The sequence below is a fragment of the Terrapene carolina genome, unplaced genomic scaffold (assembly GCF_002925995.2).
Source record: "Terrapene carolina triunguis isolate 2854851 unplaced genomic scaffold, T_m_triunguis-2.0 Scaffold33723, whole genome shotgun sequence".
Taxonomy (NCBI): domain Eukaryota; kingdom Metazoa; phylum Chordata; order Testudines; family Emydidae; genus Terrapene; species Terrapene triunguis.
This window is the reverse complement of record NW_020698074.1, coordinates 2923041-2939596: the sequence shown is the minus strand read 5'-3', so window position 1 is coordinate 2939596 and position 16556 is coordinate 2923041. Positions and strand designations below refer to the sequence as shown.

The 16556-nt window shown below is 43.5% G+C and overlaps 1 protein-coding gene across 1 annotated transcript in view; it reads right to left on the bottom strand.

Moving 5' to 3' along the window:
• Positions 1 to 16556, bottom strand: part of LOC112104941 (integrin alpha-9) — a 295892-nt gene that overhangs the window by 221028 nt on the left and 58308 nt on the right. Inside the window, exons 9-14 of the mRNA XM_026663550.2 lie at positions 14613 to 14750; positions 11556 to 11661; positions 10225 to 10319; positions 7130 to 7220; positions 6513 to 6558; positions 1509 to 1663 (exon numbers count right to left, since the gene is read on the bottom strand). Coding sequence (XP_026519335.1) covers positions 1509 to 1663; positions 6513 to 6558; positions 7130 to 7220; positions 10225 to 10319; positions 11556 to 11661; positions 14613 to 14750 — 631 coding nt within the window. The remainder of the gene's footprint in view (positions 1 to 1508; positions 1664 to 6512; positions 6559 to 7129; positions 7221 to 10224; positions 10320 to 11555; positions 11662 to 14612; positions 14751 to 16556) is intronic.

Sequence of the window (16556 nt, the reverse complement as noted above, 5' to 3'; positions counted from 1 at the left end):
TTGAGGCACTGTGTCCAAATTGTATCCCAAGAAGTTTTTACACAGTTACATAATGCTGGCTATGTTCTTCTAACAAATTGCTTTGATTAGCTGCATTGTATAAAAAGACAATGTCTGAGAGTTATATCATTATCTACTTAACAAAGAACTCTTTACTAGGGGATGGGTAACATTTGCCAAAAGTATTCAAATGTTCTTTTAACTGCAGTAAGTTACAAAAGGGTATAGTTTGTATCATAATTCAGTGAAATTAAACTGGCTCTCATCTGTGGTATGCTGCAAGAAGATTAGTTCCCTCCAGAAATATGAGAATGCACTTGAATGAGAAAGGAAAGTGTGTTTCTTAACACCCTGTAGAGCTATACAAAATGAGAGCGAGGGTAAAATATTCAAAAGGGCCAAAGTCCTATTTTCAAAACCGATCTTTGGCACTTAGGAGGCTAAGAAAGCCAATGAGATTTAGGCCACAAAGTGCTTATAGTCACTTTTGAAAATGGGACTTAGGCCCTTTAAAAAATTGTATCCTAAAACAGTGATGGGAATTAACATTTTTGGATGAACCAGAGTTATCCTATCTGGATAAAAGTGCTTTGCTGAACTATACATTCATCTGTGGGATTTTGCAAGAACTCCTAAGAAAGGAAAGGTACAGCCATACAAATCCTGGCCTAGAATGTGTATATGTCTTAGAACCCCAAAAGAGATTAAGCTTCGAGCAATTTTGTTCTCTTTGAGAAGTTTAACTATCCCAGACTCAGGTGATAATGATGTAGATCCTACCTAGTCCTAGTGGCTAACAGCTGCTTCTTACTTGTGCACAGTACAGGGGAGGGAATAAAGAGTCTTTCTGCCCCTTGTGTGGCCCACATAAGGTCCAAGAAGAATTTCATTCTGTACAGTCAGGGGAGCACAGGCACTGCCTCTAATTATATCCATGGCACCCCAAAGGTGCCTGGCCATGGCTTGCCCCCTCTTCCTGCTGGCTGGGCACATAGGAGACTATGCGACAAATATGAATATGCCCTATAAAAGTTGCTCCCTCTGGAGCAGCGCAGCTCCACACCACTTCCGGTGCTAGACTGTGCCAAAATGGCATGATCGAATCCAAACTTTACACCACATCATGATATTATTTATGCGCACACACACATAAATATACTCACGTGTACATTAAGCATTATATGTATCTATAACATAATAGATATATGTAATATTTCAACATGATCATAATACTGCTTTGTACTCAGTTCCTTTCATTCAAGATTTTCAAAGCTCTTTATAAATATTAAAGAAGCTTGAAAATATCCTTGTTAGTAGAGTAAGAATTTTTATTTTATACCCATTGCATAGATGAATAAACTGAGGCACTGTAAAGTATTTGCCCAAAGCAGCAATTAGTATCAACAATTAAACTGAAGAATCCTTTAAGCATGTCTCATGTATCACTAAAACCCAGCCTCCTCTAGAGTTACATATGGCATGAGAACCATTTTATGGATGCACATTACCTATTTCTCCTGGAACACGTTTGCCGTTAAAACGAAAGCAGACTGTGACATTGAGGCAGTTCACCTGCTGCAAGCCATCATGGCACTGGGGAGCTGTGATATTGATGGAAGCTGGCAGGAAAATGGAGATGTCCATTGTAATGACAGGTCTAGATCTGGAGACCAATAAAGAAGTATAATTTAGTTTGGCTTTAGAGGGATGTTTCTCAACCAGATGAAAATAAAGCAAAATTGGAAATACTTGGTATCAAGTAGACATTAAAAAACAACATTGTGAACGTTAGAACAGATTTGGCATTCTTCTAGCCCTTCCCTCAGCCAGCGAGGGAGACCCATATCCTACTACATCAGTGGCTGAAGTAAGATATCATCAGATTTATGTTAATAAACTGTACTCTCAATATCTGAGCACAACATGCATGACCAGATGTGACCAATAATAAATAATCTCTAGTCAAAGGTGTATAGAGACTTCATGATGAGTGGGGAGGGTAATGAGATTAGCGCATTAGAGACCAAAGACAATAACCTCACTTACGCATGTTCACTGACTAGGGAGCTCAAAAGAGAAAAAGGCCTGGGGCCATGAGGAAAGGGTAAGTGAACACTAATGTTCCATATAATGCTCTAGCAGCAGCATTCATTAAGCTAAACTTTAGGAAAAACAATGGTGGGGTAATTTTTCATAGTAGTGCCAGATGCATTAGGTGCATTACACTGCTATCATTTAGGATGGGGAAATGTTCAGCTAATTCCCCCATGCCATGCACTGACAATTTACAGTACTCCTTTGACTTCAGCGAATTAAGTTCTGACAGTTCCCCCTGTGTGTTACGAATGACAGCTTTCCATTTTTGCAGCCTGTGGCCTGGACTGTTGCTATGGTTATTTCAGGTTGAAGAAGAGTTCAGCCAGAGTCAGGTCGCAATCACAGGGCCATGAGGGCGAGGTATTGGTTTTCTGTGCCACATGACACAGTACGTGCAGAAGGCTTGGAGCTAGGGTTACCATATTCAAACATTTAAAAAAAGAGGACACTCCATGGGGCCCCGGCCCCGCCCCAACTCCGCCCCTTCCCCGCCCCCAACCCCACCCCCATTCCAACCCCTTCCCCAAAGTCCCTGCCCCAACTCTGCCCCCTCCTGTGAGCACCCCGCATTCCCCCTCCTCCCTCATGCTCTGATCTTGGTTGGGGGTTGCTAAGTGCTTCCCTGCTCCCCACTCACCCTGCAGCCCCTGCACCCCCCCCACCTGCCCTGCCCCTGCACCCCCCTGCCCAGCAGCCTCTATGCCCCTTCCTGCCCTGCTCCTCCTCGCCCTGCAGCCCCTGCACCCCCCCGCCCCTGCAGCCTCTGTGCCCCCTGCTCCCCACTCACCCTGCTGCCTCTGCATCCCCCCGCCCCTGCAGCCTCTGCGTCCCCCGCCTGCCCTGCCCCTGCAGCCTCTATGCCCCTGCCTGCCCTGCTCCTCCTCGCCCTGCAGCCTCTGCACCCCCCCGCCTGCCCTGCTCCCCCGCTCACCAGGCCGAGGGAGAGCTGCGGGCTCCACGTGGACCCAAACACTGTTCCGCGCTGCTCTGCGGGGGAGGAGGGAGCGGGGGAGGGACTCTGGCTGCTAGAGGCCCCAGTGGCTGCGAGTGGCTTTCAATCAGGCCCAGCCATCCAATCAGCCGCGCCGCACTCTACATGAGGGGAAGGGGGAAATCCCGGACATTTCTACTTTATTAGAAATCCCCCCCGGACAGCCATTTAAAGCTGAAAAAGCCGGACATGTCCGGGGAGACCCGGACAGATGGTAACCCTATTGGAGCAAGTGGTTAAGAAATTAAGGCCCCAGTCCTGCAATGAGAACCAGTCTCAATGCAGGATCAGAGCCCAAGAATGCATGAACTGTTATTCTTAGTGCTTTCAGTTCTGCAGATCTTAAGTATGAATATTCCAAAGGTAACTCAAGTAATAAATCTCCCACACACTCAAAAAATGTGCAGCAAACAGCAGATTCAGTTCTAAGGTGGGCTAAGGAGCCATGCAGTGCATAGAGCAGACCACATTAGAAGTCCCTCCACAAGCCATTTACATCTGGGGCTGTGGCTTGTGGCAGGGGTTATAGGCACTTAACTGGAGCAAGATCAACATCAGTCTCGGATGGCAACTCAGTCTCTCTTAACAGTATCTAAAACTAACAATGGGAGTTTGATATTCATAGAAAAGAGGAGGAAAGAGCAAACTTCCCAGGATCATCTCACATCATGGAAGTGCCTGCACTCAGATGCTTGGGGAGGGAGTAAAATAGATTAACTTGTATATTTACCTAAACATACTATTTTGCAAGCTATGCGCTGCATGATATCTTTAAAACTAGCCTATTTAATGGGTATATATCAAGTTGCAATACACACACAGAGGCACCATCATCAGCCCCAAATCAAAGTGGCTTCCACAAAAGCTTTTTAATATCATTTGGAAAGACATATATTGTTTTTGGCCAAAAGATTTTACAAGAACTATTGGGAAAAAAAGAGTATTTTCCTTTACCCTAATCTGAATCCAAACAGCAAGCATGGCACACTCCCTGACCGACAGTAGCTGCAATTAATTAGCCTAGACACATGATTAGTCCATAATGCACTAATCTCTAAAGAAATAAACAGGCATTGATTTAGTGATTGGATTCAGGTTGCTACACTGTGTGTATTTTCTTGCTGATGTCACAAGAAACCTTCCACCATCGGGACCAGCTCATGTGTGGCCTGTGGGCATGGAGTGAGTTGCTCAGTATTGGGTCTGAAGGTCAGAGATCAATCTGGGGCCAGGCCAGGTCAAAACTACAAACTCAGAGTCTGTTACCAAATTGAGAACATGAGGCAGGAATTGGGGATGGGCCAGGCCAGCGCCTTTCACCGGAGTCAGCAACAGTCTTAAGCCAGAGATAGTAAACCAAGATTAGGGTTGGGAGCTCAGCCTAGGCCAAGAGCCAGGAGTCTGGAATCAAGCCAAGACACAGCAAGTGACATCTAAGGCAGAGGCACACTGGAGGTCTGCATTGTTCAGGCAACTCCCTGAAATGGTTTATATGTGGAGTGCCAGCCAATCAAGAGAATCACAGAGGGCTATTGCACATGCCCCTTAGAGTAGAACTTCCTGCAGGGCTTAGTCTCTCGGTTCCTCTTGATGGCAACCATACCCAGGCCTGTGGTGGTGACAAGGAAGCGGCACCTGCCTTAAAACCTGCAGTCCCTGGTTCTAGGCCCATGTGTTCTTACATCCAGTTTATCTCTTTACAACAACACTAAAGCAGCATAAGTGTTTGCACCTTTATTTCCTTTTCAAGCTATTTCTGAGGAACAGAGCTCAGAGATTTCATCTGTTGATGTTTCACAACATTTGATGGAAAAGCTACTGGCTTCCTCTGTTTGAGTAATAATAGAATATTAATGGTTCTCAAAGAACACAGCACCTGCACCATGAAGTCAACAGGAGTTTTTCTACTGACTTCAATGGGAACAGAAACAGTATCTAACAGGACACATAGGAGGACAGACTCATTCCACAACTCTTAATTATTTCCTCAGCCCCATATTTCTTCTATTAAAATGACCATTCCACAAAATCTTCAAATGACTGTTCCATCTAGTTCTGGACACTGTTGTTTTATTAAACATTCGAGTGTTTATTCAGAATGTAGTTATTGGCAAAAATAGCCCAAAATATAAATCAGCATCAAAATAAAAACTTTCCTCTTCCAAGGGCGCCTTTCATCTGAGAAAGTCAAAGTACTTTGCAAAAAAATTAATTAAGCTGCACTACATCCCCGCGAGGTACTGTATGCAAGTATCATGAACCCCATTTATAGATGGGAAAACAGACATGAAAGTTCAGGTGAGCGGCCCAAGGTCACACAGCAAGTCAGTATCAGAAGTAGTAACAGAACCCAGAGCTCTCAAGGGCAGCCCCAAGAAGAGTAAATTGCAGCAATCTAACCTCTTGATGTAGCCTCTTGATTTCTTTTCTAATGCCGTGTTACAGGTATCATATTCCATATTTAGTAACATGATTTTGGAGATTTGGTAGACACCTATATTAGCAGCACTCAACATTGTACCACATGAGCTTTAACCATTGCACAAGTCATCTATCATATTGACTACAACCCCACCACCTCCTCCTCCTCTGTGGCTGCCTGATATTTACATGGTGCCCCTCAAAGTCTACCCAACGAAATGCAGAAAAAAACTATCTTCCTCACCTGTGTCTCTGACCGCTTCAACACCCTCCTTGAGTCCTTGCAGTGACTTCCAGCCTCCTGCCACATAAAGTTCAAATTCCTCATCCTTCCCTTCAAAGCTCTACCCTGACTATGCCTCAGTTCTAGCCCCACTACATCCCCTTCACTCTTCCAATTTGTCACACCTTGTAGCTTCCCTGGTCTCCACCTCCAACAAGTAACTCCATGGCACCTGCACACCTCAAAATAGTTGTCCAGATCCTGCATGCATTGCAACCTCACTCTCCTTCAAATCCTTCCAGGCTCACTTCTTTCACTCCAACTTTCCAACACTGAGCTACAGTCCTACACCATCCACTGCTGCCCTCTTGCCCAATTTTGTTTCCTTAAATCAAATGATATTTTATATAGCTAAAAACAAAAAAAGAGCCACACAAATTCAAGTGACTATATAAACAACTTTATCTTTCCATAAAGGAATCTCAATCTGTTACTTCTATAACCCACACTCTCCCCATGTTCCCAACACCCATCTTTTTATTTGGCATCCCATGGTGTGTCTCTAAATTAGATAATAAGTTCTTTGGGGTTGGGTCCCTTTTATTTATTCTGTAAGGTACCATGCACCCCTATTGGGTACAGTGTACAAAATAATCTAACTTGTTTCTTCTGACCATAATGAAGAGAAAATAAAAACTATTGGAGGAAGACTGAGAAACCACATAACCAATAAACAGGAGCCAGAAAAACATCATAAAAAAAGGAAGAAATTGTTCTCACCTTAGAAGCACCACATTGTCTGACATGAAGGCCCCAATGGTCACATCTGAAAACAAAGTTTCATAACTTTTACTGTTACAATGGCATTTGAAGGACACAGAAACCAAACCCTTGTAGTCTGTTTATTCATAACAATTTTTCAGTAGAAAAATATGTACTAATAAATAAAATATTTCCCCATTCGCAACTTAGTTCTGCCGATCAATACATCACAATGTTTGTTTTGCCTCCACTGGAACTGCAAAATTGGGTTCTTCAGGTCACTCCAGTTCTCTCTTTTTGTATCATCATCATCTCAGCTCAATTTTTTTCCATTAAATAGAAACTACCCTCTAGAAAGTAACTACCTTCCTAGGAAGCAAAAATTCTCAACTTTGTTTCTCAGTCCTGTACCATAGGTTCTAAACCCAGACAACTGAACCTGGGGTGTCTATGAGATAGACTAATCATGTCAGCAGCTTTCACTGAGCGCGGAAAAAGGCAGACACCTACACTTCACACTGTAAGCTTTCCTGTTACTGATTTGAAGGCTCTTTAGTAAGCAATATGGAAACTACTTGATATGCTATATTTATCTGCTGCTTTTTTTATTGTTGTTATAATTGTAGTAAACATACCCGGATAACCATTTCCATCCATATCAACTCCTCCTGATATGGACTGGCCAAACATCCGCAGCGTTGGGTTTATAGTTTGCCCAGACAGTTTCTGCAACAGATAGTATAGAAGTGGAATCACTGAAAGGAATCAAAATTAATATAAAGCACCACATGGCTCTTCTCTCAAGGCCAGATCCTCATGTACACTGAGGCCTCTTTTTACTGCCAGAGCACTATTGGAACCTGACCTTGCAAACCATAATCCTGAAAACCCTATTAATATGTGTAAGTCTCATGATCTCTTATGTGAGAAAGTGTTTTCTGGTCTTTGACTTGAGTTAAAGGTTAGTGTTGGTTAAAATAATACAAATACACACACACACACACACACACACACACAAAATGAACAGCATATCAAATATATTCTTTATAGAAGACAGGGTCTAATTTTGTATTCCACAAAACCTTTTCCATCACCTGCACTCATACGATTAAGAATTTTATGGAGCATCACTCAAAAAAAATGGTTAATTTAATTGAAACATCAAATCCAACATGACCACTTACTCTAAAAAAAGTTTGTCGATGGGAGATTCATTGCCATAGCCAGTTGGAAATTCTGTTTTTCCATCAGCTATCATACAGTATTTTGTACCAGTGCTGATGCTATATGTCATTTCTGTCTCCCAAACCCAAAGGGCTTCTTAAAAATCACTAACACACAGGAACTTTCCTTAAATAGTTAAAAAGGCAAATGTTTTATCTGGAACAAATCAAGATATTAAAACCTCATCTTCCAAGCCAGCCACATGGCCCACAGGCTCCTGTGTATGCAAAAGAAAGGAGATCTGAGTTCAAAAAGGGATCCGATCACAGAAGTTAAATGGAAAAGACCTATTACAGGGTTGCTAGTGGTGCTTCACAGCCTTTTACAGGCTACAATACTTCCTTGTCCAGCCCATACAAGAACGTTAATAGTAGCCAAAATGTCATACAAGAAATTCATTGAAAGAGAAAATTCAAAACCAATACAGTAGTGGGGGGAAAAAAGAGATCCTTAAAACTAACCTGTGATCCTAACAGCCAGTTCTAAAGGGGAAACTATGCTTTAAAACAACAGAGCTAAACTTTCCCAATCAAGGGCAGTTAACATTAGGCAATTGGAAGAAACTTGCTCCTCACATTACATTTACATCATAGAACATGATTAAGTTTTTGGGGGGTCCCTAATAGGGTGGTAAGTTCTGCCTACAGATATCCCACAGACATCTGCAGGCTATTATGGTATAAATGCTGAGGTATAATGCTGTTCTCCTTTAAGTGCCATGAATGAAAACAGCAAGCCATGAAGCTTAGACAGACTATTTATTTAGCACATGCATTACGTTGCAAGCCAATTAAGCTGCTTTAGCTCAGAGCCATCACTAAAGTTGCTGTAGGGGAGTGAGGCACGGATATAGAGAACGATTTAAAGTAGAAAAGGGAACGAAAAGGGTGAAAATGTATATGATGAGGGGCCACTTCCTCTCAGAGCTTGTTTAAAAGAGGAAATCCAGGGCATCTGGATGGCTCAGGGGCATGGTAATAGGATACACAAAGCCTTTCACCTCAAGGTGGCGGGTTCAAATCCAGGCCAGGTAGGTAAGGAACAAAAGTTGTAAGCATTTAATGGCTGTTTGGTGGCATATGAAAAATGAATTGGTGGCTTCAGTCTAATCCCTTTGGAATAGGTACTAGGATACATTGTAAAAATAGTGCCACAACTGGTATCCTGGATGGCCAAGGAAGGAAAAGGGCACCAAGACAGAACAATGGGTGTCCTTTAATCCTCTAGAAATGGTCTCTCCCAGGAATGAGTGGCAGGTGTATTGCATTTGCCCACTTTGCTGTGGGAGGGGAGGAACAAAAACTTTAATCTGCAGTACTGTCAATGTGTCTAATGCACTAAATTTCCTCGAAAATGAAAAACAAAAACTCCAGTCTGGACATGCAGGAGCTTAGAAGTCCAGAGTCGCCTACCAAATGAGAAGATCCCCACTTCCAGCAACTATTGCTGAGAAGAGAGTGCAGAGCTGAGCCATACATATGCTACAAATTATCACATTTTAGAAGTATCATAAAAAGGTTTTAACTTTCTTTGTAAAAACCAATGCATACTGTACATACAGTAAAAGGCAGAAGGACTAATCCCTTACAGTCTATTAAAGAGTCTCCACTATAACCACTAAATCCTTTATTCTGCTTAAAGTGATTTACTATGTAGGATCTCTCCCAGCAACCAAAAATATTTAGATCAGACCTTCAAACAGCCAGAGGATGGGGTGCGAAATCTGCCTTTGCAAAAGCTTGCTAGACAAATATTAGAGACTACGGGGCATGTTTTAATGGGATGTATGGGATTTTATCTTCTTAATTCCCAAGATGCAAAGACTAAATTACCCTGGAATTATATTCAATGCTTCAGTGCCTGTATGGCATACGTAAGCAGTTTTTACCTCATGGTGGTTTGATGAAGTGGAATCTCAAGACTGCTCCCTGACACCTTCTCCTACTGGGAGGAGGAGCACCTCAAAGTAGTCAAGTGTGCTTCTGCAGAAGGAGTCCCTAGAATCCTTTCCTTCTCACTAAGTCTGGTCCTGCTGGGAAGAGAGCAGTGCCAGATTCCGCCCCCGTCCCCTGCAGAAGTCTGCTTTGCCATTCCAGTGCCTGTGCTTGTCCTTTTCAAGATCTGCTGTCACTGAAATACCCGCTCCCCAAGACTTCATCTACATGGGAAAGGAAGCTACATCTGAGAACTGTATTAAAACATGGTTTAAAAAAAATTGCTCACACTAACCCATTCTGGAATTGTTTGCCTGGACAGAGAAGATGGGGCCAAATATCATTAGAAACTATGCGCAAAATAGAACACTGAAGTCTCAGCTCCTAACTAGGCTCAGGTACGGAGTCTGAATTGATGCAGACTGCACATACAGAGACACACCAGCTACAGAAGAAGAGGGAATCAAACGGTGTGGTGAGGAGAGAGATTACTGCTTCCTGTCACAATGCTTTACCCATACGTGTGGCGCATTTCTGCGAGACCTGACAGAGTGACTCAAACAACAAGTTACCATAGAATACTGCGGAACAATGCCACCTGCGTCTCCATGGTAGATATACACCGCTCCTACGTAGTCATCCTCCTTTGGGGCCCCAATGGCAACATCTGCATATGTAAAAGAATGTGAATTGAAAACATGTCACAGTCCTTTCCCTTTCCACTCTTCCCGTGTCATCCTTTTACAGAAGCCCACTGCCCCAGGCTGAAACAATTCATCATGAGAAAAAGGATCATGCTATTACTGGTGCCCACTTAGCTACAAATAGTTATCCAGTTTAATGAACAGCTCATTAAATTCCTTTTTAATTTATACCTATTTTGGCATCTAATAAGAAGCATGTCTCTTAGTTATAAAAATGTGTTTATTCCCACCAGCCTGCTCAAAAAGCCATTTAACAGTCCTTTCATCTGACCAACCCAGGGTGGATCAGCCTTGCACATCAAGACACCACTGGCTCGAAGTAGAAGCCGCCCACTCTGCACTGTGACAACCGTGTTTGAAATGCCAAGTTTCCAAAGTCAAGTTAGGTCAAGTGGGTTGTTTTTCAAACATATAGGGGAACGAAAGGGCTGCTGAGTGTCTTTGAGGATGTATATTCAGACACACATGCTAAGCCAACCAGTCCTTTTGAAGTCCTCAATCTGCCAGAAATCACTGCAGCAAACTTGCTGGTGTCAACACTCCATTCTCACCTATTGTTATCACAGTGTACGTCCTTGTACAAGACAGCCCATGAAAGAAATTGGGCTGTAGGTTACAGGGGCAAGTGACAATAAATAGAATATACAATAGGAGGCAGTAAGAGCTACATGTTAAATGTACTTTCTGATAAGAAGCCCCAGTTACGCCAATAAATGGGATATGGGAATAGCCCTGAGACAGAAGATGCCAAATGTTACACAAAAGATGATGTGGTTTTCTTTTTGTTTAGGGACAACCTAAGAGTCATTAGTAAGACATATACAATAGGATAAAAAAAAAGCAGAAAGGAAATAGACCAAATGCCCAACTTTGCCCTGAGTTACCCAGGTATAACTCATGTTGAAATCAATGGGATTTACACCCATGTTAAGTGTAATTAGTAAAAACATCTTTACCAGAAAGGGGCATCTAGAGCTTGATTCACCACAGTATTATTCCAGTCTTAAGAAGAGATAATTTCCAAAGGAGTAATGCTGTGGCAAATCAGGCCATCTATTTGAAAGGTTTTCCGATGTGGACTAGAATGATGTTTCCACCTCTATTTTGAAATAGGATTTGATGGTAAAGTCCCTGTAATAACATTTTAAAAAGCCAGACTTGGCTAGAAACAGAACATGGCGGAATGGAAATGCACCGACCTGAGTATCCATCATCATCAATATCTCCTAGGGAGGCCATACTTTCCCCAAAGTGTGCATTGTAGGCATTGTCGCCGTTCAGAACAAGCTGCTCTTCCAGGACTCCCTAGCAAACAGGAAAAAGGACAGGCTAAGAAAAACAGAGTGAGTGCTGAAAGCTACAGGGCCTCCCTGCCGGAACACACGAAACTCAGGAAACACCTGGGGCAGAGCTGCAGTGTGACTTCTGCACTGCTATCGAAGCCCCAGTGAATGCAGCTTGCCTGGATATATAAAACAAAAGGGTTAAACACAATCAATCTAATTGACCCCAAAAGTGATTTGAACTACACAGGACACACCACAGGCCAAACGCCTTAGTCATATATCATAATTCAAGAAACTATGTTCTACAGGAACACCCACATATGTGAGTTCACGTGAAGAGCCCTGGATTTTTCATGACTAGGGTAGAACAGGCACCAATTAAGTGACTCTGCTGGCTGATAACTACTCCTCTGAATTTAAAACTGAAGTCGGAAAGAAGAGAATGCTTTTAAGAACACAGAAACACCACATATTAATTAATTCTCTATGCTCCAAAAATCCCCCGGTGATGATCTTACCTCATCTCTTTCAAGAACAAGGTTAGGAATTCTGCATGGTATTTTCAAAAGCGCTCAGTCTTGGTCTAAATCTGCTCCCTGGGAACTCAATGGAAGCAGGGTTAGGACTATACTGACTGTTTTTGAGAATCCCAATTTTTTTCTCTTTATACCCAGGAGAAAGGACTAATATGAATGATGTAATCAATATGCCAAAGCCAGAGGACTTGTTTGGCTCACTGAGTTTATCCATACATTAAACACCACTATTCAGTTCTGTTGGCATGTTGTATCCAAAGAATGCAGTCTCTAATCAGCATTTACTCTGCCAAAGTTCCCACTGAATTTAGCAGAGGTTTCCCTGGGCAGAGACTGCAGGATTTGTGTCACAAGATTTGAAAACTCCTAAGCTATGCCTACCATTCTTGCAGTGGTGCACATCGCTATAGCACTGCTAGTGCAGACACTCTAAGCCGATAGGAGAGAGCTCTCCCATCGATTTAATTACTCCATCCCCCATGAGTGGCAGTAGCTGTGTCAGCGGGAGATCCTCTCCCGCTGACACAGCGCTGTTCACTCCAGCGCTTAGGTCGGTGTAACATATGTCGCTCAGGGGGGTGGTTCATTCATACCCCTGAACGACATAAGTTACACCAAAGTGGTAGTGTGTAGATAGCCCTAGACTTTGCATGTTAGAGAGCAAGGCAAAGAATGGATGAATGTAAAATGAAGAATAAAGGATAGCTAGAGTTAATATGAGAGAGAGCGAGAAAGCCCAGAACAAACTGACTTTTGCATTCACATGCCAACAGATGGCAACTCATGCCCACCCACTGTCTAGCCAACCTCATTTGCGTGAGCTTTAATTTCTTGCAATGAACCCTCAAGAGGAAAGGAACATTTCCACAAGAAAAAAAAACAACTGAATTACTCAAGCCAACCTCAAGAGCTCACCTCAAGTGTTCAGATTTTTTTATTCCCCACTTTGTGAATGAGGGCAGCACATGTAATACAGTCTTTTTCTTGGCTGCAGGGAGTTGCCGACATTAAAATAATCCTACATGAAGAAGTTGGGACACAGAGTATGGGAGGGGGAGGGGAAAGCATACAGTCCTGTATGTGTTACTTGTTTCTTTAGAGCACACACTGCCAGTGATTAGATATCAGTGTATCAAATCTATCATAATGCCGTATGTGCATGCTATAAAGTAATACGCTACATGCCATCCGGGTTATCTCTTATGGTGTACGTGTCATGTGAGTGGTGTGGGTGAGATAACTGAAATGAAGTGGAGTTGTTCTGGCATCCATACCACAAAAATCCCAATCCTACAAATAGTTATTCATGTTACTTTACTTCAAACGGGAAGCCCCAATGAAGTCAAGGTTGAAGGAAGGAGAAACTGCTACTAGAACCTCAAGTTGTTTTATTTAATACATCATTTACAGACACAAATAATTCACCTTTTCACCATGAGCTCTTTGGGGCAGGGATTGTCATTTACTCTAGGTTTGACATCACCTAGCACAATGGGATCCCAAAGCGGTTGACCTCTCGGTAGTACTGCAATCAAACATTGAATAAGCAGCAGATCAAAGTGGGGGGGAGGGAAATCAGGGCTCATTTCAAGGATTGTTAATTGACAACTGAATTAACCCAAATGCAAGTCTGGTTTCTTTCACGCACAGTCTGTAGGACTTGTAGGTAAATTTTATTTCCAGCAAAAATATATTATTAAAGTTATAAAAAGAAAGTTAATGTGAATCCAATAGTGCTACTGTTGAATCCAATGAAAAATCTCCCATTGACTTAAAGGGAGGAGAATTGGGACCTATATATAAAAAAAATACAGCTCAATTCTTAGAGTCAGTTTAAAAAGGCACTTTCACGAACACATTTCCCTGAAAATATATATATGCCTTATTTTTCTTTAAACACTGTGTACTAATCATCTTCTTTGCTACTCCGGGAAGTCAAAGTTCAGAATATCCCAAGACTACAGTTGTGCAATGTGAAATTCAGTGGTTTCAGTCGAAAGGGCTTTCCACTGTAGACTTTCGATAAATAGCATCAAGTAATAATACAAATCTATTCATTAGTTTCTCTTCAAATCCCTAGTGTTTTGTTTTGAGTTGTGGGTTTGAACAACCATCCAAAACACAAAGAATAACTCTGGTCAAAGCAGCTGATTTTCAGTTGGTTTTGACATCAAAAGCATGGAAATCCACCAATACCACCAAGTTTCAACATAAAACCAGAAATTTTTCCAAGCTTCCTCAAAAGATTCACATTTTCATGACTAGACTCCTGAGTTTGTAAAAAAAACCATGATACCACATGATTTTTGACTGGCTTCATGTTTTGTTGGAAACACGCACACACACATCCCGTGTATGTAAGACACCAAATTTCATGGTAAACCGCAGCTGGACTGACCCTCCCGCCACATGCTCATCCACTTTGCATACTCACATTTCCTCTGTTGATATAGACTGTGACTTGACCCTCATCCCTGATCTCAGAAAACATGGGTGCTCCAACCAGCAGGTCTGAAAGTCCATCCGAGTTCAGATCAACTGCACATAAGGAGGAGCCAAAGTAAGAGCCCATCTGTAACCAAGCCGAGTCACAACAAAGCATTCAGTATCTGCCCACACACAGGAGGAAATCATTTATGTTTTTTTAACATCAACTGATGACTTGCTGCTTTATCTCACACTAGCAGCCCTAAGGAGAAACCTTAGGGAATTTTTTGGCAAGAATTAGGCACTTTATTATAACTGTGCATCAGCTCAGACAGTTTGCAGAAGGAATAAAACTCACACTCCAAGACATACTTAAAAGAGGCACTAAACGGCCTTACTTTAGAACAGCTTTTGTTTGGCAAATATCTAAAATGAGGAAGAGGAGAATTAGCAGCCTGGGCCAAGATTTTCAGAAGTGACTAGTGATTTTTGAGGCCTAATGTCACACAACTGAATGGGACCTGATTTTCAGAGGGTGGTGCTCAGCACTTGCTAAAATCATGCCACTTTTCAAGCTGGAGTCCCCCAAAAATAGAGGCACCCAAAATCACTAGTCATTCTTGAAAATCTTTTTCCTGGTCTTTTTAAATTTCTCACCATCAACCAGAAAGAAAAGTAGTGGGCTGACTACAGGATTTTGTCCATGCTAAGCAGCTATATTTGCATCAGGAGGTTACTTCCAGTTCATGAGACGTGAGGGGCAAGTTTTGGAACACACAGCCCGAGAGGATTGTAGGATAGCATTGGCAGACTCCCCAGACCAGAGTCTGGCACCCCAGATTTGAGCTGCATCCACACTGCAAAATACCTGGGCTCTGTCCCACATTACAGAAGGACTCAGACTCTCTGACTCACCCCTCCAGCATGGGCCACTGACCTAAGTCAAGAGGGGTTACTAGCCTAAGTCAGACTAATTTCTGTGTGGAAGGAAGACGGGCTTGGGTTTGAACCCGAGTCTGAGCCTGGGCTTGGTGTGCTGTGTCGACATACCTATACAGGCTCCGAATGCAAGCTAATCAGCCTAAGGCCCTAAGTCTGCAATCCCTACTACACAGAACTCCCATTGGTTTCAGTGGGAGTTTTATGCCCAGAACTTGCAGAATCAAGCCCTAAATGTGTAGTCAATTTCTATCTACAATGAAAGATATCAGGCTGAGATATTTAGGAAAGAGAATGAAAGACTTAGATGTATTATCAGATTTATTTCAAATAACTATTATTGTAGAACATTAAATACTAACCACCCACCCAAATATACCCTTAAACCCACAGGCGTGCGCACGGGGTGTGCCTGGGCGCTCGGCCCAGGCACACCCTAATGCAGGGGTGGGCAAATAGCTCCACTCCCCGGTGCAGCAAGCCGCGGGGTCCACGCTCCCGGGCCGGAGTGCCCGGCAGAGCGCAGCAAGCCGCCGGCCCATCCCCTGCCTTCCTCCCTCCCCTGGAGCCATGCTGCCGCGCGCGCAGCGCTCTGGGGGCCAAGGCTGCACACTCCCGCGGGGCAGCGTTTGGCTCCGTGGTGAGGTAGACATGCTCTCCCCTCCCCTGGAGCCATGCCGCTGCGCACAGTGCTCTGGGGGGCTGGGGCTGCGCGCTCCCGCGGGGCAGTGTTTGGCTCCGCGGGGAGGCTAGCAGCCTCATCTCATGGTAAGGGGTCCGGGGCCAGGGGGGGGTTGGATAAGGGGTGGGGGCAGTCAGGGAATAGGGTGGGTTGGATAGGGGGTGGGATCCCGGGGGGTGGTGGTGGTTAGGGGTGGAGGGTCTCTGGAGGGGGCAGTCAGGGAGCAGGGGGGGTTGGATGGGGCATGGGAGTCCCGGGGTCTCTCAGGGGGCGGCAGGTGGATAGCGGTCAGGGCAGTCAGGGGACAGGGAGCAAGGAGGGCCCTGGGGG